Genomic DNA, 24,529 nt, shown 5'->3' with positions numbered 1-24,529 from the left:
GCCGGAGTGGATCCAGCAGAACGGACTATAAGTGGTTCGGTCAAATAGAGGCCATCTCCAGGTGATCTGGACATGATGAAGGAGGACAATGAGAGCTGTATGACTTTAAGCATCTTTTATGTGACATTCCCACTGATGACAAGCTCACTTAGCCAGCAAAGGTTTGTGGACAGTAACACAGTTGTTTGCTTATGCAGACAACAAGCTAGCAAGTTAGCTAACAAGACTGTGTTCTGCTCATATTATGTGTCTGCTGTCTCTTAAATATTAGCTTCTGAGGACTAAACATAAAGTTGGCATGTGGACCACATCTGAAGAGCTTGGCTGGTGGTATTACCGACTGGAAAGTGTTGTTTACAGGCTGCAGTGTCGAGCTGGATGTCGACTGAAGTTGCTTCTGTATTTTTATTCAAGTACCATTTACACATCCAAGGAATCTTCATCTGGATCCTTTAAGGACTCTTCAAGCTCCACCGACACTGCCTCAGCTCCAGCACCACCGGCAGCTCCAACACGACACCACCTGCAGCTCCAACACCGACACCATGTGCACCTGCAACACCGACACCACCTGCAGCTGCAACTCCAACACCGACACCACCTGCAGCTGCAGCTCCAACACCGACACCTGCAGCAGCTTTGTGCTTGTTGTGCTCTGCATCAACAAGCCTCCACTGATCTACACCAATGATTTGACGGCATGCTGAACCTGAAGTTACCTTTGATAATCCATAAACCATTTTCATGGTACACAACCCAAGAGATACTATTAAGAAATATTGGCAGCTTCCATTTTTCTCAAATATAAGAGTATTTCTGACCAGAGTATTTCTGACCATGTTTGTGAATGAATGTATTTATTTATTCCCTCATGTTTTGTTTTTCTATTTAAAGCACATTAAGTTACCCTAAAATAAAAATATGCAACACAAATTCATCTGCCAGTTGCTTGCACATCGGAGGCAGTGTGGGGTTCAGCATAAGGGCTGAAGATCGATCTGCTGACATTAAAAGGCCACCATGACCGTTTTTTCTACTGTGCCACAGCCACCCCATCATCCATTCATCCATCCATCTCTGCACTTAGTTCTGTTCAGGATCACATTAAGAAATGTTATGCTTTACTTGGTTACCTGTCCCTAGCAGTTAGTATTTTATTAACACAGAGTTTTTGAATAAACAGGACTCACTCTGGCCATACTGACTGTACTGGTAGCCGGCAGCTGCCACAGCTGGGTCCATGCTGTAGCTGGTAGTGCTGTACGTGGGGGGGCAGTAAGACTGGGAAGAGGGAAGGCTGTCCACCATCTTGATGGAGGCTTCAGCTGAACGCTGGCTGCAGCTTGCTGAGATGCTGTTGGATGAAGAAGAGTCCAATGTGTTTTGGAGCGGTGACACTGAGAAGTCATGTTGTGGCTGTGAGGAAACACTGCTGGGGTTACTCAGGATGCTCATAACCTGCAAACACAGAGAAAACAGTGCATCAGGATTTTCACCAAAACTCTCCCACCACCACTTTGGTATTTTATTTATTTTCTATTTTATTTTTAACTACAATTTCAAACAAAAAAGGTGAACATTTAACACATAAAATCAAACTTGAAAGGCGGTTTAAACAAAAGTTACGCTTAAAGTGGTGCTGCATTTACTTCTGCTCATATAAGCACAGTTTACTGTCTCCTGCTAGGATTCTCTGTTACCTGCTAAATCATAAGCTGCTCCCAACTGTTTATTAACAGTAATTCTTTTTTTCCTGACGGCTGGCCACAACCTATTGGAAAAACACACAGCACAACCTGGTGGCAGGAGGTGCACATGACACCCTAATCTTACACCTTTCATCAGCCACTTCATCAGCTTCACCTGTTCAACTGCTTGTTAACACAAATATCCAACCAACCAATTACATGGCAGCAACTCAACACATCTAGTCATGTAGACATGATGAAGACGACTTGATGAAGTTCAAACTGAGCATCAGAATGAGGAAGAAAGAGGATTTAAATTACTTTTAATGTGGCATGGTTGTTGGTTTGAGTATTTTAATCTAATCAGCACCAGTTCCAACCAAGATCTGAACACACAACACGTCCATACTTGAAGCAGATGGGCTACAGCAGCAGAAGACCACACCGGGTGTCTCCTGCCAGCTAAGAACAGGAAACTGAGGCTACAATTCACACACACTCACCAACACTGACAATAGAAGATGGAGAAACGTTGCTGGTCTGAATGAGTCTCCATTTCAGCTCCACATTCAGATGCTCGGCTCAGAATCTGCTGGAAACATCATGAAAACATGGATCCATCCTGCCTTGGATCAACGCTTCAGGCTGCTCTGGTGTAATGGTGGGGGGAGGTTTCTTGGTCACTTTGGGCCCCTTAGTACCAACGTGCCTGGTTTAACCAGCACAGCCTACCTGAGTATTGTGCTGACCATGTCCATCCCTTATGACCACAGTGGAGCATCTTCTGATGCTACTTCCAGCAGGATAATGCACCATGTCCCAAAGCTCAGATCATCTCACCTGCTTTCTAGGAACATGCGATGAGTTCACTGGACTCCAACGGCCCTCCACAGCCACCAGATCTCAGTCCAGTAGAGCAGCTTTGGGATGTGGTGGAACGGGAGATTCTCATCATGGATGCAGCCGACAAACCTGCAGCAACTGTGTGATGCTGTCCATGTTAATATGGAGAAAACCCTCTGAGGGAAGGTTTCCCACCACCTGCTTCATCTATCACACCAGGAATTAAGAAGGTTTTGGAGGAAAAGGGGTCCAACCCAGTACAAGTAGGAAGACAATTATTTATTATATTTTTCACCCTTAGCTGAAAAAAGACTCAGAAACGGACTTGAACCCTTATAAATACATTTCCATGAAATATGGGTACTGAGCAGGTGTGTGCGTCAAGGTCATCTCTTGACTTAAAGATAGTGATATCTAAAACACACAGAGAGACAGCATGGAGGATCCGGTGATAAAAATCCATTTCTAAGTGTGTGAGGAGTCTTTAACAGATGCAGAGATGTGTGCAGATGTGATAGGTTTATCTCTACGCCACACAGAACCTCTCCTACAGTCGGCTCTGTTCCTGGCCTACTTTAAGACGCTGTCCCCCACATCTTCCCATTCTCTTTTTTAAATTTAGCATCCAGCTCAGTGCTTAGCTTGAAACTGGGGAAGTAAAGGATGATTGAGGTTTAGATTTATTCTGTACTACATTAATATCAGGTAGTATATGTTGGACTGATGGTGCTTTGTGACATGTTTCATCACACATCACTGCAGCTATTGTGTTTGTATTTGCTTGACTGTGATGTACCTCACAGCGTTGGATTGAGCTTCTGTTGTGGGCGTATAAAGCAACTGGGATTAAGGAATGATACTGAGATGTAGCTCGTATCAGACATGACTTATCACTCGCTTCCTCTTCTCTTGTGCTTGGAATCATAGGAGGGACAGTAATTGCAAAGCATTTTAGGCACATCAGTATTACTGCAGATTATCTGATGCAATCAGAAGTAATGATGAAATCATTTCATGCTACTTTACAAAAGGCTGTAATCCTGAAAATCACAACTTCCCCTTCAGCCAAACGGAAAAAGAAATCCAATTTAATGTCTTGATGAAATATTTAAAATCTTCAAACCAGATGAGTTCAGAACCATGAAGTGAAAGACAAACATCACGGCGCAGCATGACGGCGAGCTTGACGCTATCATTGACAGTTCGATGTTCTTCAGGGGTGTAAATCACAAGCTGGACCATGATACGGTAATATTTCTATTCAGTGGATAACGATCTGTTTGTAGATATCACAAATCTGTTATTACTTTAACCCGTTTGGATTTTTTTTTTCAGTTTGGATCACTTTTAGGAAGAATTTAAAGTGACCAACTGACCCACCTGCCTGGTGGTGTGGTAGTTAGCACTGAGGCCTCACAACAAGGAGACCCCAAATTCCAGCCTCGGCTGGGGGTTAGCATGTTCCCCCGTGTATGCGTGGGTTCTCTCCAGATACTCCAGCTTCCACCCATCATCCAAAAACATGCATGTTGGGTTCATTTGTAAAATATTAACCTTAAAACTAATCTATTATAAATCTACTAGAAAACACATGAAAGTCTATTTACGTCAGCAGGGCCAGCCCAAGGCATCAGCAAACTAAGCAACAGCTGGGGTTCCCACACACCAGAGGGCCCCTAAGGCCCCTAGAAAGTCAAGAGGTTCTTAATTGAAAACAAAAATTTTAAATATAATATTGACTCATTTAAATTAATATAGTATTACATACAAAAAACCTCCATTTCAGACAGTTTCACAGTTCCTACAGGAAAGTCGGTGGATCAATTCCAGCCCCCCCCCCCAACTATATTGCTGAAAGTGTCCTTGAGCCAGGCACTGAACCCCAATCTCTCCACGTATGTGCGTGATAAGTGAGAAGCACTTGGTATTTAACAATAGAAGTGCTGTGTGAGTGTGTGTTAATGTGACATCTCGTGTAAAAGCTTCTTGAAAGGTCAACACTAGGGCTGCAACGATTAGTCGACGTTGTCGACAATAGTCGACAATAGTCGACAATAAAAATAGTCGACAACGAATTTAGCCGTCAACTATTGTCGGCAAAAAAAAAAAAAAAAAAACTACAGAGTGAGACATCGTCTTCTAATCCTATCTCTGCTGAGAGTTGCACAATGCACATGCGCAAAGAGAGGGGAAAAAACTACAGAGTGAGACATCGTCTTCTTTTTTTATCTCTGCTGAGAGTTGCACATGCGCCATAAAGTCCGCTAAGGGAAAAATATGGTGTCGGACCAGGGAGGAAAACCGCGGCGGAGAACGTTAAAAGTCTGGGATAACTTCACGTTAAACTTACAAAATAAATTAAATACATGTGAGATTTATAAAGCGGACCTTGTGTACCACGGAAGTACGTCTGCAACGCTCGAAGATTTAAAGAGGAGGCACGTCGGACTTACTTAACAACCTTATGCAAAATTTCAAAGCTGAAAGTGAAATAAGATCCATTTAATAATCATGAGATACATAATCCGATTGGTCGACTAGTCATTTTAATAGTCGGTGACTAATCGACCATCAGAATAGTCATTAGTTGCAGCCCTAGTCAACACATGACTAGAAAAGTGCTGTATAGGTACAGTCCATTTACCAAATAATGCTCCTGTTGCAGGGCGTGAACCTTTCGTACGGAGCATGCGCTAGTTTGTTGAACCTCGGTGTGATCTAGAATCTCTGAGTTCACTCACATAAGAAGTCAAGGACATGTCAGCTGCAGTTTTAAACTATTTTGCAGTGGTAGAGTTCCTGTTTTGTACTAATAAACCTGGTTAAAATGTTTACTCTAAATGTCTGCTGATATTACGTCCCACTCATACACTCATACATCACTCGACATATTAAAAAGTGTAAATTAGTACCAGAGCATGTTACTGAAACTGGCATAAGATTAAAACCCAAACTGGTATATGTTAGCCAACTACAAATAATGCAGATGAATGGGTGTGTTACATTTACAGTGTATATGTTCAAACATCAGTAATAGTTGAGAACCTGTGGTGCTGTGGTGGTCGGGGGGTCCCCAAAATAAGATTCTGCTAAGGGCCCCATTAACACTGTCCAGTCTACATTACTAGACGGCGACACAAGGACCTGTGAGTGCTTTAGGACGACGGAGGGTCCTACACCAGCACTTAGGGCTGGGCGATTAATCGATAAAATCGATAAATCGAATTTTCCATTTCTGGAGATTTATTTTTTTAAAATCGGGATTTTTTTCCATAGTTAGTTAGCTGCAGACTTAGCCCTCCCTCCACACCAGAACGGTGTTTGTCTGACAGATTTTCAGTAAAGTGACCTTTTACTCACGCCTGGGATTTAGCTGTGCGTATAACTGCAGTGAAAATGCTGTTCTCTATGAGATGCAGAAATCAACTTAACCCACAAACCCTAGTTAAGAGACAACCTTCATCAGGGAATTATTCTGCAGTGGATCCTGTATGATAAGGATCCAGATGAAAGGAGATCATGGATGCAATGTGTCGCATATTTCAATGTAAGATATGAAGTCGTTTATATGGTGGAAAAGCTATGATATTATATGCTTTATTTTTGCTGGCATTCATTTATATAAACAAATAATGTTTTTAATAAGTTTATGTTTTGTAAAGACCAAAGAAAAAAAAAATAGATTAAATCGGAAATCGGATTGGTTATAAAAAATCGGAGATTTTATTTTTAGGTCATATCGCCCAGCCCTACCAGCACTATCACTTATATCACATTCAGTGTCTCAGGAGTGGTGGTGTGTAGCTCTGTGGGGTAAATGTGATGGATAGCTTCCCTTTAGCTGATCTACGGAAGTTTTCCAGCATTTCTATCCTGTCCAGGAGGTTTACAATCCAGCCACTAAATGTAGTTTTATTTAGAGACTCTATCTGGTAAATCCACAATGATCCATGATAACAGCATTATTTATCACATTTCATCATAAAAAACATCACCATCACTTACTAGGTTGCTAAGAGACCTCTATTTAGACCTGGATATGATGATGAAGCCACTTCCTGTCAGACTTTCCACCATCAGAGAGCTTAGATTGACGTGGTAACGTCCATCAGGAGCAGCCAAAGATCAACCAGTGGAGAAGAAAGTTCTATGTGTGTGTGAAAAGAAGAAAAATAATGCTCCTCTATGGCTGGAATAAAGCCAAGAAGAAGTTTCTGATTGCACGGTGGCGCCACAAAGCAGCTGAGCTGGAGTTGGTTTAGTGAGGATACAAGGGTAAATAGTAGCAGAATAACTGGAAATGAGGAAAAAGTGGAAACATGGAAATAGTTTCTGTTGTGTGTTTGTTTCAATAACAATATTTTTTTCTCCTGAAACGCTGACTGGGATTAAAAGGCTTCAGCTTTCTACATGTAGTGTTTACATTAAAGAACAGACGGACCATAAACAGCATTAAATGGTTTGGAGTTTAATGGTTACTGCAGGTTTTTAAACATTACATTATTTTAATATGAGAGTTTCATATTAGTTTGTAGATTAATTCATGTTTTAACTATTTTTGTTAATGACTTTTATTCATATTTGATATTGCCCTTGTAATAAAGATATTAATGCTAATTAAAAATTGTTTACTTTAAGGTGTAAAAAAGTATCTGTATCAATATCTATGAAAAAGAACCACAAACTAATTGGTATTGTACTCCAAAGGAAAAATGTTGTTATTAGCATCTCTAATTTCAGGATTTTACTGCTTGTTTAAAGGTTTAGTCTGGCTACTTTCTGTATGTGTGGTCTCTGAGCTCAGTTGCTGCTCCAGCTAATGAGTCATAAACACCAAACACTAACGGTGAGCAGGTCTTTTTTTCTATATGTGTGTTTCGTTTTCACTAAAGGAGGCGAGGAGAACGTTCTCGTCTTTCCTACACACCTTCCATCAGTGGGAATCATTTAAATTCCTCTGCTTTGCTGGCAGCTTTCAGGACATTTTATTTATTTTTTTAATATAAAGCTCCTTTGCTTTTGCCAAATGTAAGCAGCATCTGTTTTTCAGGCTATTTCTAATTAACATCAACTCCACCCCCCTTCTCCTTGACTTCTCTTCATTATGGGAATGATGTAAATATATGTGCTCATCCTTTCTGATATGTTGACATGGGAGCATGCCAGTTGACAGCATGCCCAGTCAAAGGGCTTAGTGTTGCAAAATTTAATAGCAGTTGAGAATAATACGAGACACTACCTCACTGACAGCTGTTTCTACAGCTCATGGGGAAGGGGGAGCTTTTCTATGATCTTTATATTTGGAGGTCCAGCTGTGGTTTCTCCAACCTAACTCACTGGTTTTTGAAGCATTCATTATGGAGCAGAAGTGTATGTGGTAGAGTTGCATCGTGTGGAGGATGCAGAGGGTGGGGGTTGTAGGAGAGGCCCCCCTCATCCCCATTCCACCTCCTTATCTCGGGCCGACAGTTGTCAGGAATCACGAGCAGAGGCCTGAGTTAGCGAGGCAGGCAGGCAGGCAGGCCTGGGGATATGGATCAAAGAGACAGAGCTGGAGAACCAAAGCAGCTCTGATCCCCCAACACTGAAACCCACTCTACTCTATCCCTGCTCGCTGGCTCTCTCTCCGTCTCTCACCCCAACATCAAATACAGAGTCCAAGAGCTCCGCCATTCAAAGGCAGCCTAAATCTTCCTCTCACAACAAACCCAAGAGGAAATGAGAGCATGGCAGGAGGAGAAATGTGTTCCTCCTCAGCCGTGTGATGTGCTGATAGGCCGGGAGTCAGGACATGATGAAACATCTTCATCTTTAATGGCAGGTCACTCGATAATTCACCGACTGTGTGAGGGAAGAGAGAACTATGCACATCCTGGGGGGTGTGAAGTAAAACTGATCGATCAGCTTAAAAATCAGTTTAAAATAATTTTTAAATACATTTAAATTAAATAACATGAAATAAATTAAAAATACATAAATAAAGTTAATAATAAATTAAACTAATAAATACATTTAATTTAATTTGATTAGTTTTAATTAGATTTAATTTTTATTTAAATTAAATTAAATTATTAAGAAAAAATAGATAAAATTACATTTAAAACATAAATAAGTGAATAAATAAATATATAAATAAATAAAATAAAAATTGAATTCATTTAAAATGTAAAAAAATTGAGAATAAAAAAATATATTTAATTTAATTTGACAAAATTTCTATTTAAATTAATTTAAATTGTTCTCTTGAAAAAAACACTAAAAAGATGTTATTTAAAAAACAAATAATATTAAATTAAAAATACAAATAATTAAATAAATTCAGGATTGTTTAGTGTCTTCCAGGTTTGTATTTAGAAATGCAAACACTGCTACAGGAACGCCATTTCATCTTGTCTCTGTTTCTCGGAGATTCGGAATTGGCAGCAGAATCCATCTCAACATGAAAGTCAACCTTAAATTTATTCCCATTCAATTTGGGAGGACGGAGCAGAGAAAAGGCTTGTGTGAATTACATTCCAAATGCAATAAAGCTGTTTCAAATTGAATTATTGGCTGTCAGACGTACAGCAGCCTTCCTGCAATTTTGAAGAGGGATCTTATGAAATTCGCCCTACATTGTTATCACATGTAAATGCCTGGGAACATGATGAAAGGGTCAACCTCAGTGAAGTCATAATAGAAAAGCTTCAGCTGGGGCTCAGAACAGACTCTTATGGCTATAAACACTCGGAGCAGACATTCACAGCAGACTGATTCCAGGTCAGGAATGAACACCGTTTCAATCAAATGAATTTTCTGAGGCTGGTTTGACTTACATTTGATAGAATTTATGCGGCTGTGCTGAGCTCATAAATGCAGGTGCTGAGAAGATGATAAAGATACCAAAAAAATCCTGCATTTATTATAAGAGAGCATAACACACAACAAATGAAGAATGATAACCTTGTATCATGTGTTCAAAGCAGCCGTTGCCATGGTTGCATTTCACATTTAAATAAAGTAAAGTAGCGCCATCTCCTCCGTATAAATCACACGTTTGATATCCAGGTGGTGCAGATCACACACACCTTGGGTTTGATTCCCGGCTTTGACTCCTTATCATTCCTCCACTCTGCGTCTCAGTGTTTCTTATCTCTCTTATATTAGACTGTTAAAAAGTGTGCTGAGCTCTGCTTGATCTAAAACACGAATCCCACTTAATTATTTTGGTTAGTGATAAAAACTTGTTTTTGTTGATTCAGTGAACCTAAAATCCAGAGAATCCTAGAACCAAGTTTATTATATAAGTTCGTTCAACTGACTTACTTGAATCCCAGCCAAACCACCGTGAAAATGACCACGCACCCGCCCAGAAGGCAGCAGAGCTAGCCCCACCCCCTCCACCCTCTGAAGGGCAGTGCACGGAGAAAAACCCTCCACCACTCAGACATGGTGACTGAGCCGATCAAACAGTGGAATTAAAGTTGTTGATCTACATCTATTGTTGTTGTTTGGTCTCAATACTTCTTGCTGCAGTAACATACCCCCACTGTAGAAACTAGCATATGTGCAAATATACCATAAATACTTTCTTGTCATGCTATATTATCAAGTATCATGTAATATTAACTTCTTCTCAACTAGAACCCAGGGTTCAGCATGAGATCCTGCAGTCCAGAAGATGTTTGCAGACAACAGGAAGCAGCAATGCTAACATGCAGCATAGCAACATGATGGGAGAAACTCAGCTGAAAGACTCCACCAAGCATCAGCATCCAAACCAAACACAGTTCAATCCCCAAGCAGTTATATGGGAATGTAGAAAACCACGAGGCCCTCAGGGTCCATCAGGACTCATAATTTGAAAGGCAGGATAGATAAATTAGAAGGCTTAAGACCAAATCAATCTTGACAACAAACGGGAAGCCAATGCAGCGGTTTTACTCGTCTGGACACATGAAAAAACTGATGTAGTTCAGTCTGTATGAAGGGATTCTTCCATCTGGTCTTACCTGTGGAGAAAGTCCATTGCTGACGGGGTTGACGTGGTTGCTGGGTGCTGCAGAGCTCATGAAGGTGTCGGTGTAGCTGGAGAAGCCATGGCGGTTGGAGGCCAGACCGTAGGCAGAGCTGCTGTCAGAACTGGATAAACCACCCTGGTGCATGGTGGACGGAGGTAGCGGCTGGGGGCGATGAACTGTACCACCAACGTCTGAGGAGCGTCACACAACAGCAGAGGCTGAGCAACAAAAACACGCAAAAGGAGTCTAGAAAACATGTTTACTGCTTCACGTGTTAATGTGCAGTTTTTCTCCTTTAGAAAAAGAGCTTCACTGTGTTACAGGGAGAATTAGACCATACACAGTTAAACAAACAGGACAAGGCATCGCGTTTGCTCATCGAAGAGGTAGATAGTCCAGAATTAAAGCTGTTTGGGTGGCATGTGAAGCTCGACAGAGGTTGTGCTGTCAGGCTGGATTCAGGTGTGAAGTAGTGAAAGGGCTGCAGGGACGTTCAAGCACAGCCACTAAATTCATCTAGTTCTACAGAACTGATAAGGAAACTATTTTCCTTCATCTCTGAAATGACGTTGCAAAAAGCAGGATTTTAAAAGAGGGACAGAAACCCTGTGGAAGTCTGTAAATTCTCCACGCATGAAATGTGCATAATTAATACTTGGATCCAGGAGGATGTTTGGTAATATGCTGTTTTATTACCAATATTCATCTGTTTGTTAATTAGCTAAAAGCATTAGAGGCGGATCCGGTGTTCTAACATTTCATCCTACCCACTGAGACGACCTACCTTAACCTTCTACACACCTCACGAAAGCGTCATTTCAATGTACAGTAAGGACACGCTACCCTCAAAGTCTGTGTTTATGCTCCAGTCTCATAATGAATTTATCCACAAAATGTCTAAGAGCAGCATTTAAAGTGGGCACAGCATTCTGCACAAACAGCTGGCTGGCACTCGTCCATCGAGGAACCTTCAGTAAAATTCTAAAAGCATCATTAAATGCAACTTGCAGCTTATTGAATTTAGCTTTACCACAGCTGCACCACAAGTGGGCAGTGTACAGAGGCGTGCAGTAAGCTTTAAACAATGCGATTTTAACATTATAAGAGCTAAATTTACGTGCCAACATATTTCCTGTGCATACAGTTTACAATACTGTCTCTGAATATCATCGTCATCACTAAGGTCATCCCTGATGACATGACCGAGATGTTTTACTTCACAAGATGAAACGCAAAGTCTCCCAGAAGAAAAGGGGAAAGCTCCCTTCCTGTCCTCTTCAGACCTCACAATCATAACAACAGACTTTTTAGGGTTGAAGCTTATATCAAATTGCTGACCAAAATCTGAGCAGATTCTGAGGAGCTGCTGCAGGCCGGCAGAATAAGGAGACATGACGACTAAGTCATCAGCTTACAAAAGATGGTTAAGAAGCCTCTCTCACCACACAAGAAAACTGATTTTTGATAATTATCTACTACAGGATATTTGTCTGCATTTTTGAAGAACCACATATTTTTATTTTTAGGTTTTAAAATAAAGAAAAACATTAGACTTTTGCAAAAAGAGGACAGACAGACTTTCTTCTACGGGATGTAGATATTTGTGAAAAATTATGTTAAAAAAATGTCCACAGTTTCAAACCTAATGACAAGAAAAATAGATAAAAAGAAATATTCCTAGTATTTTTAGTGTCAATTTTTCATGGAAATTTTATGCAATTATTCCATGAAAAAAACTGAAAAAATGCTAAAAACCTACATTTGTTATTACATCTATATTTAAAAACATTAGCTGGTTCTTTAGCATATTTAGCCATGTATTAAGAAGGTCCAGAGAGCTACTTGCAGCTCCGTGAAAATCGTTTGGTGTGCGCCCAGCATAATACAGTGATGAACTACCAGGGGACAGGTGAAGCAAATGAGCAAATCAAACCAGGTGTACTAATGAACAGGAACACAAAGCTGAATGCAACACACCAGGGACAGAGCTACAAAATAAAACAGGAAACCAGAAAAGACAATGAACCTCAATGACAGTAAGACAAAGCCTTTATTTAACTAGTTTGAGTTTTTCATTCACTAAACTTTCATTAATTTAAACTGTCGAGGCATCCGCACAAATATAGGCTACTGTATGAGGTAGCACGTTATTATGGGGTAATTTTCTATCGAGTCATTCTACCTTCATTAATTTATTCAAAGTTTGATGTTTGAAGGACTTTTCATTTCTTAAGATTGAACCAATATGGTACTTCTGTTGGTTTAAAGATCATTAATCCATAAATATTTAGATAAATTATCTTTAAACTAACTATTTTTGATCGCATACAACTGAATTGTATGAAAAATAGGCTTGTTGTTCTGTTCTGACAGCGTAGCACAGATCGACAGATAAATCTGTTTTGACGAGGTAGCACGTTTCGACAGAACACCGGTATTATGGGTGGGCTCAAGGCCCACCCACTCACAAAGCACGCCCTCTCATCCAAGAACAAGCCTTTTTATTTTAATTTATATACTTTTAAATATAATATTAATTTATTTTTATACTGGTACTAAATTATTATCATCCCAACCCGTTCCTGTTTGTGCTTGTGAGATATTTGAAAATTCTGTATGTTGTTCTGTGTATGTGACCTTTAATCTTCTGGGGTCGATGCATGTTCAGATTACATATCTGATTTAAGACGACGTAACAGCAAGACGCAGCCCCAAAGAGTTGATATTAAAACTTCTAACAACAGTGCAGACTTCAGCCTATAAACCAGTTTTTTAAATTGTGATGATAGACCAATAAAACCAGAGTTATGATCACAAGTGTACAACATTGTTCCCACGTATATTAAGATCAAGTGTGGTGCAGGAATAAATGGTAAAAACTGTCAATTCTAAAGAAAGTGTTTGCAAGCTAGGGGGGGAAAAGCTATAAAAAAACACCTCCTGTTGGTGGAAAATGCATCACATCAACCAATCAGAAAATGAAATGGAAACGTGACATATTTGGTTTCTGAGGAAGAGGAGACGTTGTGGGTGTGACCAAACTGCACCAGAAGCAGATAGAAGTGCTGCCCCCTGGTGGACAGGAGGACTAACACACCCTGGAAATGTCCAGCTTGTGATGTCCTCTTTGATTTCAGGAACTGGTTTCTGGACTGGAACAAATGATTTAAAAGGCATCTTCTGGTGGAAACTGATTGTTTTGTAAATATTTGTAGAAAATTTTTCTGAGACATCAGATGTATTTTGTAAATAGTTGTTTATAACTTTGCTGTTTACTGAATTTGTACAGACATTTTTTAAAATAAACTTGTTATATTTACATTCTAAGTTATAAAAATGGCTCATTAAACATGTTTGTGGTTTTCACACTAAAAGATCAAACTTTCTCCTGCTCAGATTTTATGTTTTCTATGTGATTATAGGGCCAGTGTGTTAATGCAGGAGGTCAGAATGAAAAATGATAGTAAAATCACACGTGAGGTTGTGCTGAAAGAAAGAAACCAAACTTATCTTACTTATTAATTTATGGTATGTGGCGCTCAGTCATTGGCTAGCTTAAGAGAAGTATTAGTACAGACTGATAACTGTGGAGGATGGACATTCGAAAGTAGTTAAATTATACATTAAATTATATATAAGGTGTCATGCTGCAAGAATAAACCACTTGCACTAAAACAAAGGTAAAAAGTATTTTTATTTATAGGTTTCATGCTACCACCTTACTGGTTCGGCCAAATTAGATTAAATTGCTCTGTATGTCCCCCTGGACTGAAATGAGTGTGACACCTCTGGTCTAAATGTTTCCTTCTTTTTCTCTGTGTCGTGAACAGCTGCATGTTGGGTGTTTTCTGCTCTACCTTGGGACAGGGTGGGGTAGCTGGTCTCTGGCAGCTGGTACGTGGGAAGGGCTGGCATCCCTGTGGGAGGAAATCCACTGGGCAGCAGGTGGTTGAATGTTGCTAGCTGATTGGCACCTGCTTGTTTTCGCCACCTGGCTCTTCGATTGCTAAACCACACCTTTAAAAAAGAAGAAAAGCAGGAAAAGTAAGTAAAGCAGAAATGTCTGGTTCCAATCATATATATTATTTCCCAGAGTCGGAGGAAAAGTCTTTCTTCAGATTACGTCACTGTCAATTTGTCAGAGTGGTGCATCATGAGGTTTTAAATTAGCTCATTACTTTGATGCTGAGTGAATCAGAGACATGATGATGTCATTTCATAATCAAACACTACATTCACAGTCTCCTGTCGGGGTCCAGGATGGCAGGTTGTCCTGGTAAGAAGATGGAGTCAAATGCACCGTCCCAGTTTGAGTCATTATCATGATGGGGTTCACACAGGTACTGCTGACTGTGAGGAGACAAGCTCACAAATAATTCAACCCAATGTATTTCAGAAGGTATGGCTGCCTCATGTATGAAGGCTACAGCTCTGTAGCAGAGATGACTCAAGTCAGATTTAAGCCGCATAAACAGTGACTTCAGACTCGACTTGGACTATTGACTTGGACTTGTATAAATCTTTTATTTTTAATGTTTTCTTCCTGATCCCTTCTCTGATTGTCTGCTGGATGTGACTCATATCCCCAAACACAACACTGACTTTATCACATGAACGCAGACTCGTCTACATGCAACAACCGAACCAGTGGCAGCACCGGCACCTGTTGCAGATTCTTCATAAAGGAACAAATAAAAGATCAGCAAACTGCAACGTCTGTGGTGTAAAAATCCAGGACTCCGAATCTACCACATCTACCTTCAAACACACCTGGAGAGGTTAGTCACTGTAATATAAAGCTAATGTTAGCATCTTTGTTAGCAACTAGCTTAGTGCCACAGCAGCATGAATGTTAGCTTGTTACTACCTTTGTGCTAACATGTCAACCCCATTAGCTTTGCTGTTCACTAAATGTGTTCAGAAGAAGAATGAGACATCAGCAGTGTCTACTTAACCTGCTGCGTTGCCATGACCTGCCCCACATAACGTTAAACTTATCATTTTAACTATATTTCATGGACCTGGAAGTTAATGGCGCTTTTACGGGGGCCGCATCTGAAATTTTACTGGCCACATTTTACTGTATATTCCTTTGGCCTTTTTAAAACTAAAAGTGACTTGCAGAAAATGCCTTTTGAAGGTCAGAGAAAGATTACCTGTGCTTTTTATACAAGCTGAGAAATGACAAACCCAACAGCTAAAATATCCTTTTCAACTCAGTAATATACTAATTACCAAGTTTTTATTAAACCATCTCAAAGACAGAAACTCAGAGATAAATATTCACCTGTCAATCAGCAGAAAAAACCTCAACCAGACTCGATTTGTCTGCTATGTCTCACACACTGTAAGCTAAACATGATTTATCATTTGGGCCATTTAGTGCCGTTCACATGAGTTAAAACATAAACTGCACACATACAGACATGAACGCATTTAATGCCTTGAGCCTTTCATCAACCCACTTTCCAAAGCAATCTACCCTCAGTTTGGAGCAAATGAAAACATGTCCTGTAAGTGCAGAAATTCACTTGAAGGTTTCTTTCTCTAGAGGAAAAAAATAATTACAGCAGGTGTTGTCACCTCCAGGTATTTTCAGATGTTAATAAACTAAAAACCTTTTTATAGGACTTTTTAGAGAGTTTACAACCTGCTTTTTAAACAGAATTTATTACTAACAGAACTTTGTAGAAATAACACACAGACCAACAGTGACCAAACCTTTTCTCATCTCATCGTTCTCTCAAGTCTTGGCTTTCAGGAGAAACATTATTGGCATTGAAACAAACACAGAACAAAAACTATTTCCATGTTTCCACTTTTTCCTCATTTCCAGTTATTCCTGCTACTATTTACCTGCTATCCTCACTAAACCAACTCCAGCTCAGCTGCTTTGTGGCGCCACCGTGCATCAGAAACGTCTTCTTGGCTTTATTCCAGCCATAGAGGAGCATTATTTTTCTTCTTTTCACACACACATTGAACTTTCTGCTCACTGGTTGATCTTTGGCTGCTCCTGATTGGACGTTACCGTCAATCTAAGCTCTCTGATTGGTGGAAAGTCTGACAGGAAGTGGCTTCATCATCATGTCCAGGTCTAAATAGAGGTCTCTTAGCAACATAGTAGTGATGGTGATGTTTTTATGGTGAAATGTGATAAATAATGCTGTTATCATGGATCGTTGTGGATTTACCGGATAGAGTCTCTGCATTTAATGGCTGGATTGTAAACCTCCTGGACAGGATAGAAATGCCTAGAAAACTTCTGTAGATCAGCTAAAGAGTAGCTATCCATCACAGTTTACCCTACAGAGCTACACATCACCGCTCCTGAGACACTGATGATGATAGAAGTGGGGAATGGGAGATCTAGAGGAGTTTTAAGGGCTAAAAGGCAGCAACAGGACCAATTTGCTGCACTTCCTTAGCCTCAAACATGCTTTCTAGGTCCGAGAAACTAAGGGTGCTTTCACACTGGTGCTGTTTGGCTTTAAACAAACCCTGGATAACACGATTCACTTGGAGCAATGTGAACACACAAGGTCCTGGCCAATCACTGCCCAAGATTTTTTTCTTCTTTTTCCTTGTTGTGTGGTTGTTTTAGGGAATATCGCCCCCTAGTGAACAGTTGTTGTAACTGCATGAACTCATTCAGGCGAAGCAAACCAAACCAAAGGATGGTGTGAAATTCTGGGGCTTTTCCAGCCTAATTACACCGAGTTCCCCAGACTGTACTGGTGGCAATTCAACCTATGATCAGCACCCTCCTCATCCTCAGGCAAACTTCAAAAATATGGAGGACACTGGAGTCAGATGTCACTTGAGGATGTGTTTGCTAGAGATACTACCAAAACAAAAACGCAAGTGGTTACTTGAGCTAATTCACTCCATCACAATAAATTCAGCCTGGTTAAGACCTGGTTTTGATCAGTTTTGTGGAGAACGAGAGATTAATTAGGGCTAGGATCAAGATACAGAATCTTAGATATTGTGGACATGAAAATGTTATATAGTTTTATATAAATAGCTTTTTTATGACAATAAAAATAGTCTATCAGTCTACTGCAGCAGTTATCCTCCCAATCAATAGAAAATGTGGTTAACATCCAGTCATGCATGAAAAAATTACCACCATCGAGACACAACTTCTGATAAATAACAGATTTACAACCTACACAGCACAGATGGAGCAACGATCCCCCAAACACCAGCAACTTTACCAACAGAGCAAACATCGCACACAACCAGAGACCTCAGCAGTTATCACTGACAGGACTGGCAGCAATAAAAATGTTAACTGAATGCAACCTGATCGCTATTCTGTTATTCTGAGTGTGATCACACACTTCTTCTCTAGTGTTCCTCTTTTACATACTGTAGTTTCAGGAGTTTAGGACTCATATGACTCACTTTTCTACAATGTGTGGCACATGCCGATACTTTCTCATGTTTGTTGTGTGAAAAGACAGCTGATGTCGGACTGTTAGAGGGATTAAACTCTGCTGACATCCAGCTGTATATCCAGTGCAGATGTGGTGATTTTGTAAGTCTTAGTAGAGCGTGACATTGGCCACGCTCATCCCATGAGTCTAAAGTTAAAACCTGCAAACAGCCACATGCAGCTACATTTCTCTTTGTTTCTTTGAGCTTCACACAGTGTTTTTAACTCAATACTTTCTGCAGACATGCAAGAAGGAAACATGTGATCTATCAAGACCACAGAACTTCCAGAATCACAAGTTTAATCACTACATGACTTATTGATTCGATGGATGATTCAATGTTTGACAATATCACAAATTCTTTCACGATACAATTTCTGTTCAATTCAGGATCCAGTGATCAATATGAGACAATATCACATGCTGAATTATCACAATAACCTCCTTTAAATCAAATAACAGAAAGTTTTTGGTTCTTTCAAGAAAAAATTCTATTTGTAGACATTAAATCGGGATATAGCGTAAACTTCCATCTATTTAGAGCTGAATTTTTATAGCTAGTTATAATAACCAAGGTAGTGCAGACTGACTTTATCTTATTTTGCACATCTTTGGATATCCATACTTTCCTTGTGAAATGAAAATAAGTTTTAGTTGTTTAAACACAGAAAATGAAAACAATTCCATATATTAAACATCTTTAAAATGAGTAATGTATCCATATTTGATGGATATTTTCAATACATATGTGACTTAAGTTGCATCACATGCATGGATTTTTTTCTCGTTCTAAAATTCTTGGCATTCACAACCGGCTTTTTATTCAAATCCTCGTTTGTTTGCTGGACAGTCCGCTTCAATTGGGGGTTTGTGAATGTTCAAACAAACTTATTCAGATCGGACTACAAAGCAAAGATTATTGTGGGTTCAGCGCACAGCTTTGTGGGTAAACACAACCAAAACATTAGCATGTGTGGGATGATAGGCGGCTCTGGACGGGAGAAATGTCATGTGGTCAGACGTGGAGGAACTTGGTCTGATCAACCAAAGACCAGGGTCAAAATGGTGGGTCGGAGCAGTGAGTCAAAGTGGTGGGTGGTAGAGCTGGGTTGGAGCGCTGGGTCAAAATGGCTTCCCATACATTACAAAGATGAAAATGGGAACTTTTTCTGTAGTTCATCTGTGAATTTACATTTTCATTCCAGCATTTTCTAGTTTTACTTGATACTGGACACTCAGATCTAAAACTCCTAAACAGCTTCTTCCCCAATCCGTCACAGCATCAGTGCAAAACCTGGTCTTCAGTTTGTCTTGTTAAGATGTTAAACTGGAGAAAATGAGAGTTGAAGAAATTTGACTGGTGTGAAGCCCACCCGAGACAATGAGGAGGAAGAAAAATTCCATCTAGATGCATTTTTTAGTTCTCAAAACGAGGACATGTCTGGGTAAAGATGATATCTGGTCACCCTATGTTTACCCACAATTCCCTGCATTAAACCCACAATGCATCTACTTCCTGTATTTAGTTCACTTATAGCGGAGCCAGATCTACATTTGTAGGTGGACCAGAGTTCCCTTCTTTGATCCGCATCGATGTTCGTTTGTGCATTTACAGCTCTCCAAACGAAACAGACTTTCCGAGCATCTGAACTAGGATTTGAGTCAGAAGAACTGGTGTGAACACATCCTAAAAAAAAAAAAGGAGTTATCCATTATGAATTAATTTCCAATTTTTGGTATGAATGTGACTTTTGGCTAGGCTTCCTCCCACCAATTTTATCGTATCACCATAAAACATGGTCAGTTTCTTGTGTTTAAAAGTTATTGAAAACTTTACCTTTGATGAAAAGTAACATAAGAGGAAGTTATCATATGTTAAATGTCCAGTCTGAAACAATCTTCAGGTGTTTGCTTACTGTGCTCTCATGAACAGATGAACATGTTATTACCCAGTCTGGATAATGAGAACAGCTCCGCTCACGGATGCAGAAACGTGAAACCGACAGCAGCTAGAAAACTGGCCTGAATGCTAGCTAGAGCTAACCTCTCACTTCATGCTGAGCAGTCATTTGGGCAGTAAAAAGAAAGCTAAGAGAGTATTTTGTGTTGATATGTTTGTTAATTAACTCCATCTCAATTAGTTGCTGCTACACAAGCAGCTACAGTTTCCATTAACCTGTCCCTGCACATTAGCAAGCTAGCTTCAGTGGGAGAGTGTACACATCATTTCAATATGTTTTCTGCCTCAGTTTGCTTTTTACCACAATTTTAATGATAAAAAAGAAAGAAGTGATTTTTTGCAGGCTGCAGTAGCTTCATGAGTTACAATCAGCCCTCTGATTGGTCCTTAACACACACTTATGAGTTTAAATAATCATAAGACACTTCCCCGGCATTTGCTTCCCCCAGGAGAAAGATCTTCCTTCTGAAATAATTACAGCCTGTTTGGAGTCATGAGCTTATCTGGCCGTACTAAAGATTAGGAATTAAATTACCTGAAAGGATCATGACAGGTCCACTTTGAGCCTATAAAATATTCATTACCTGCTGTTTAGAAACAAAATTACACAAATCTGATCACTTCATATCACTTTCTCTGTTCCCTAAAACCATATCCACATCTTTTGCTGATTAAAAGAAAAACTAACATATTAAAAAGGCCCCGTATTTCCATTAGATTGGAAGCAGCATCAGCTGACAGTGTTGTGTCTACAGGAGCCTCCTGGTGGTTTTCTGTAAATATCTGCAACAGCAATCTGACAGGTTAACATTTATTATTGCTTTTATAACTGCACAACTCAACCATGCAGCCATATTCATCGTGCTGTTAGCTCAGCAAACCATGCAGCTGACCATTTTCTGATTCCTCAAAGGTGAAACTGCAGGACAATCAGAGCACTCATTCTATCATACTGACTTTAAGTCCCACTCCGTAACTTTCTGATCTCAAAACTCTCCGTTCCACACTCGTTTGATGTCACAGTGACATCTTTTGTGTGCATTTCTCAGCTGAGTTTTACTTTATGCACCGTGTCACATGCTAGCAAGATATTAACACACTGGTCGTTGATTCAGCAAAGAAATGCAGGAAGACATTAACAGAGGAAGAGAGGAAAAGTGAGAAAGAGACAGAACAGGAGATAAGACAAGAGTCAAGAGAAGTCATTTACTGGCTGGGGAGATCTCACGGGACAGGTAGGATGCAAGATGGATGCTGGATTAGCTGTCGATAGGGGTGCGTGCGTCATGGAAAAAATCTGCTAAAGTTCTGTAGTGCATCTTAACATCTTTGGTAAAGCAGAAACCCCAGGAATGAATTTATTATCTATGTTAAAATAAGACCCTGTATTCTTCTAAATGCAACAGTATGACCTCACTGAAACATAATCTAAATCAATTCATGATGTAGAAAGAAAAAGGTCTTAAATGGGCTCTATATAAAGTATATTCAGCCCTATTTCTCTTTATGATAAATATACTGATAGGAGAGGCTGGGCAACATGGAAAAGTACTATCAATATCTTCTATAATTAATCTTAATCTTAATCTTGATCATGATCAACCTGTTCATGTTAAGGTATCCTAACGATGACCTGCAATATAGAACAAATATATTCACAGTAAACTTGTTCATTTGCTTGGTAGCACAAGTAGCTAATCAGCCAATCAAAAGTGGATTTGAGTGACTTTGAATGTGGCATGGTTGTTGGTCTGAGAGTTTTAGAAACTGCCCCAGTCAGAGGAGAATGGGCCCCTTAGTACCAACATGTCCTGGTTTAACCAGCACAGCCTACCTGAGTATTGTTGTTGACCATGTCACACATGCCACAATGGAGCATCTTCTAAATGCACCATGTCACAAAGCTCAGATCATCTCCACCTGCTTTCTAGAACATGGTAAATGGTTTGTATTTATTTAGCCCTTTACTGTACCTGGAATGATACCCAAAGCACTTTACATCAAACTTCACGTTCACCCATTCACACACACATTCATGCACTGATGGCGGAAGCTGCCATGCAAGGCACTCAACCACGACCACAACTTCAGTGTCAATCAATCAATCAATCAATCACTTTATTTGTCCCCCGAGGAGGCAATTGTCTTGCCCAAGGACACCTCAAAATGAACTCAACATGAACAGGATCAAACCGGCAACCCTCGGGTTACAAGACGACCACTCTACCTTGCTGAGCCATGCCGCCCCCAATGACACAATGAGCTCTCTGGACTCCTACGGCCTCCACAGCCACCAGATCTCAGTCCAGTAGAGCAGCTTTGGGATGTGGTGTTTCCAGCAGCTTGTTCAGTCTATCACCAAGAATTAAGGAGGTTCTGGAGGGATAAGGGGATCCAGCCTGATACTAAAAGGTGGACCTTTGCTTTGTTCTGAATGCTTCGGCCTGCATTTGAATGCTGTGGTGATAGCTTTTCTGATGATTGGTGTTCACTAACCAATAAAGTTTTCACATTGCATGAATCTATTCATCATATTTGGCATAGTGGCATAGTGAGGCCATTTTTCTTAACTACTTAAACAGTATGGAAGGATAATACAGTTTATTGCACATCATTGTATTTCTTTTCTTTTTGGGGTTTTCCTGTCTGTTGGCAACCAGCTTAGAGGTGTGGACTGCATACACAACTGGTTCTGTAGATGAATTCACTAAAAATGTCCCAAGCTTATCACAGAGATCAACATAAATTCAATCACAAACTAAAGTTGGGCTCGTTTTATCACCCAACACTACTGATAAGCATATTGAGGACAAAGTGGAACTCATTGAATTTCTCTAGGACACTTTGAGTATAGAGGAGCTTGACTTGGACCACAGCTTCCTCTAAATATTACTGCTCTATGTACTTATAATGATTAACCCTCGAGGCACCTTCCAGGACCAATTATTGTATGACAAGCATCATGCCAACACCCTTTACCTCTGGGCAATTTGGTCCCATTGATTCCAATAATAAACTCATATTTTACACTATACAATATAATCTTCATATATTATAATACATGTATATATTCTGTTTATATATATATAAATATATAAATCAGGGTTTCTCTTGACAAAAAGGACATAAAAACATAAAAATATAAAGTTTTTAATTATATTTTTATGTCTATAGTTAGGTCTAGAGTTGTTGAAAAGATCTGATGTGAAAACAAGTTAAAAAAATAAATATATTTAACTTTTTTGGACACTTTTATAAGAGATACCGTTTTGGTGCCTAGGGTACAAAATGTAAGTTTTTTTAAAGGTGCCTCATGGGCTAAATATGTTTTCCTGAGGAAATCACATTATTGGTTTAAACGCATTTAAGAAGATGGAGTTTTATTTTAGTTGATAGTCCGCTGTGTTGTCAGTACTCTGGCTTTGAAACCAGGGTGTATATATGAAGCTGAAGTAGACAGACAGTGCTGCAGGTACATCGGATGTTGGCAGATGGGGGGACTGGTTTCCATGCTGTGCTGGTTTCTCACTGTCTCAGTGTTCTGGGTGTTGATTGATCCACATTGCTGTTGTGGCTTAAAGCTCCATGAGAAACCAGACTTCCACTATGTGCTGTGAATTTTACAATGAGTGGTGGGAAAAAGGAATTCCAGCCAAGGACTTCATGAGTGAGACATGCCGGAGGAATGCAGCCCCCTCACTGCTGCTGAGCACCTCACAGCTGTTGTTGCAGCTCCAGAGGATTTTCTACACCGAAACTGGGCTATTGTGATTCTGTCAAACGCTAACAGAGACCAAAAGCATGTTCCTTCGCTGAGATGTGAACAGCTGACATGTCTCTTCAGCTGGACTCATTAGAAAAATATGTACTCTGCACTGTATACATCACAACTAGTTGAATGTGGGAATGTTCTCTGTTTGGCTGCACCGTGAATGAGGGTATGCAGTTTTTCAACCAGAACTAATGTCACTTTAAGCATCGTCCCAATTTAAGAAGTTATGGACAGACTAATGGTTTCATGAATGAGTGGATTAAATGGGACAGGCAGTAATGTCAGGGTATTACCTGGACTCTGGCCTCGGTTAGTTTGGTCCGCTGGGCTAGCTCCTCTCTGGTGTATATGTCTGGGTAGTGCGTTCTTTCAAAAGCCTTCTCCAGCTCCTCCAGCTGCTCTGCTGTGAAGGTCGTCCGACTCCTTCGCTGCTTCCTCTTCAGGGGAAGGTCCGGTTCTGATTCCACATCTGACATGTCGTCCATCCGGCTACCTGGAGCCATGGAGGCGACACATTAACAAATGAAATACTGTCCCAGATTCTACAACAATCATAAAGACAGGCTAAAGATAGTTTCCTGCTTTTCACAAAAAGGCTCTTTCATTTATAAAATTTGTTGCCCAACAAATTCTGTCAGTGGCATTTATTCAATTCCACTTAAATAAAATTCCATTTAAAAATACACTCATCACCCATTTTATCAGCTTTGCCTGTTAAACTTCCTGTTAACACAAATATCTAATCAGCCAATCACACGGAAGCAAGCCGACACATCTAGTCATGTAGATGTGGTGAAGACGACTTGATGAAGTTCAAACCGAGC

The 24,529-nt window shown here is 40.0% G+C and overlaps 1 protein-coding gene across 4 annotated transcripts in view; it reads right to left on the bottom strand.

Annotated features, from left to right (window-relative positions):
- LOC121651846 (paired box protein Pax-7-like) overlaps positions 1-24,529 on the bottom strand; it is a 57,257-nt gene that overhangs the window by 5,981 nt on the left and 26,747 nt on the right. For all 4 annotated transcript variants that reach the window (XM_042004281.1, XM_042004282.1, XM_042004283.1 and 1 more), the window contains exons 5-8: positions 23,999-24,198; positions 14,389-14,548; positions 10,523-10,722; positions 1,191-1,458 (exon numbers count right to left, since the gene is read on the bottom strand). In XM_042004281.1, the coding sequence (XP_041860215.1) occupies positions 1,191-1,458; positions 10,523-10,722; positions 14,389-14,548; positions 23,999-24,198 (828 nt within the window). The remainder of the gene's footprint in view (positions 1-1,190; positions 1,459-10,522; positions 10,723-14,388; positions 14,549-23,998; positions 24,199-24,529) is intronic.

This window comes from Melanotaenia boesemani, chromosome 13 (genome assembly GCF_017639745.1).
Source record: "Melanotaenia boesemani isolate fMelBoe1 chromosome 13, fMelBoe1.pri, whole genome shotgun sequence".
Taxonomy (NCBI): domain Eukaryota; kingdom Metazoa; phylum Chordata; class Actinopteri; order Atheriniformes; family Melanotaeniidae; genus Melanotaenia; species Melanotaenia boesemani.
This window is presented reverse-complemented; position numbering and strand designations above follow the sequence as displayed.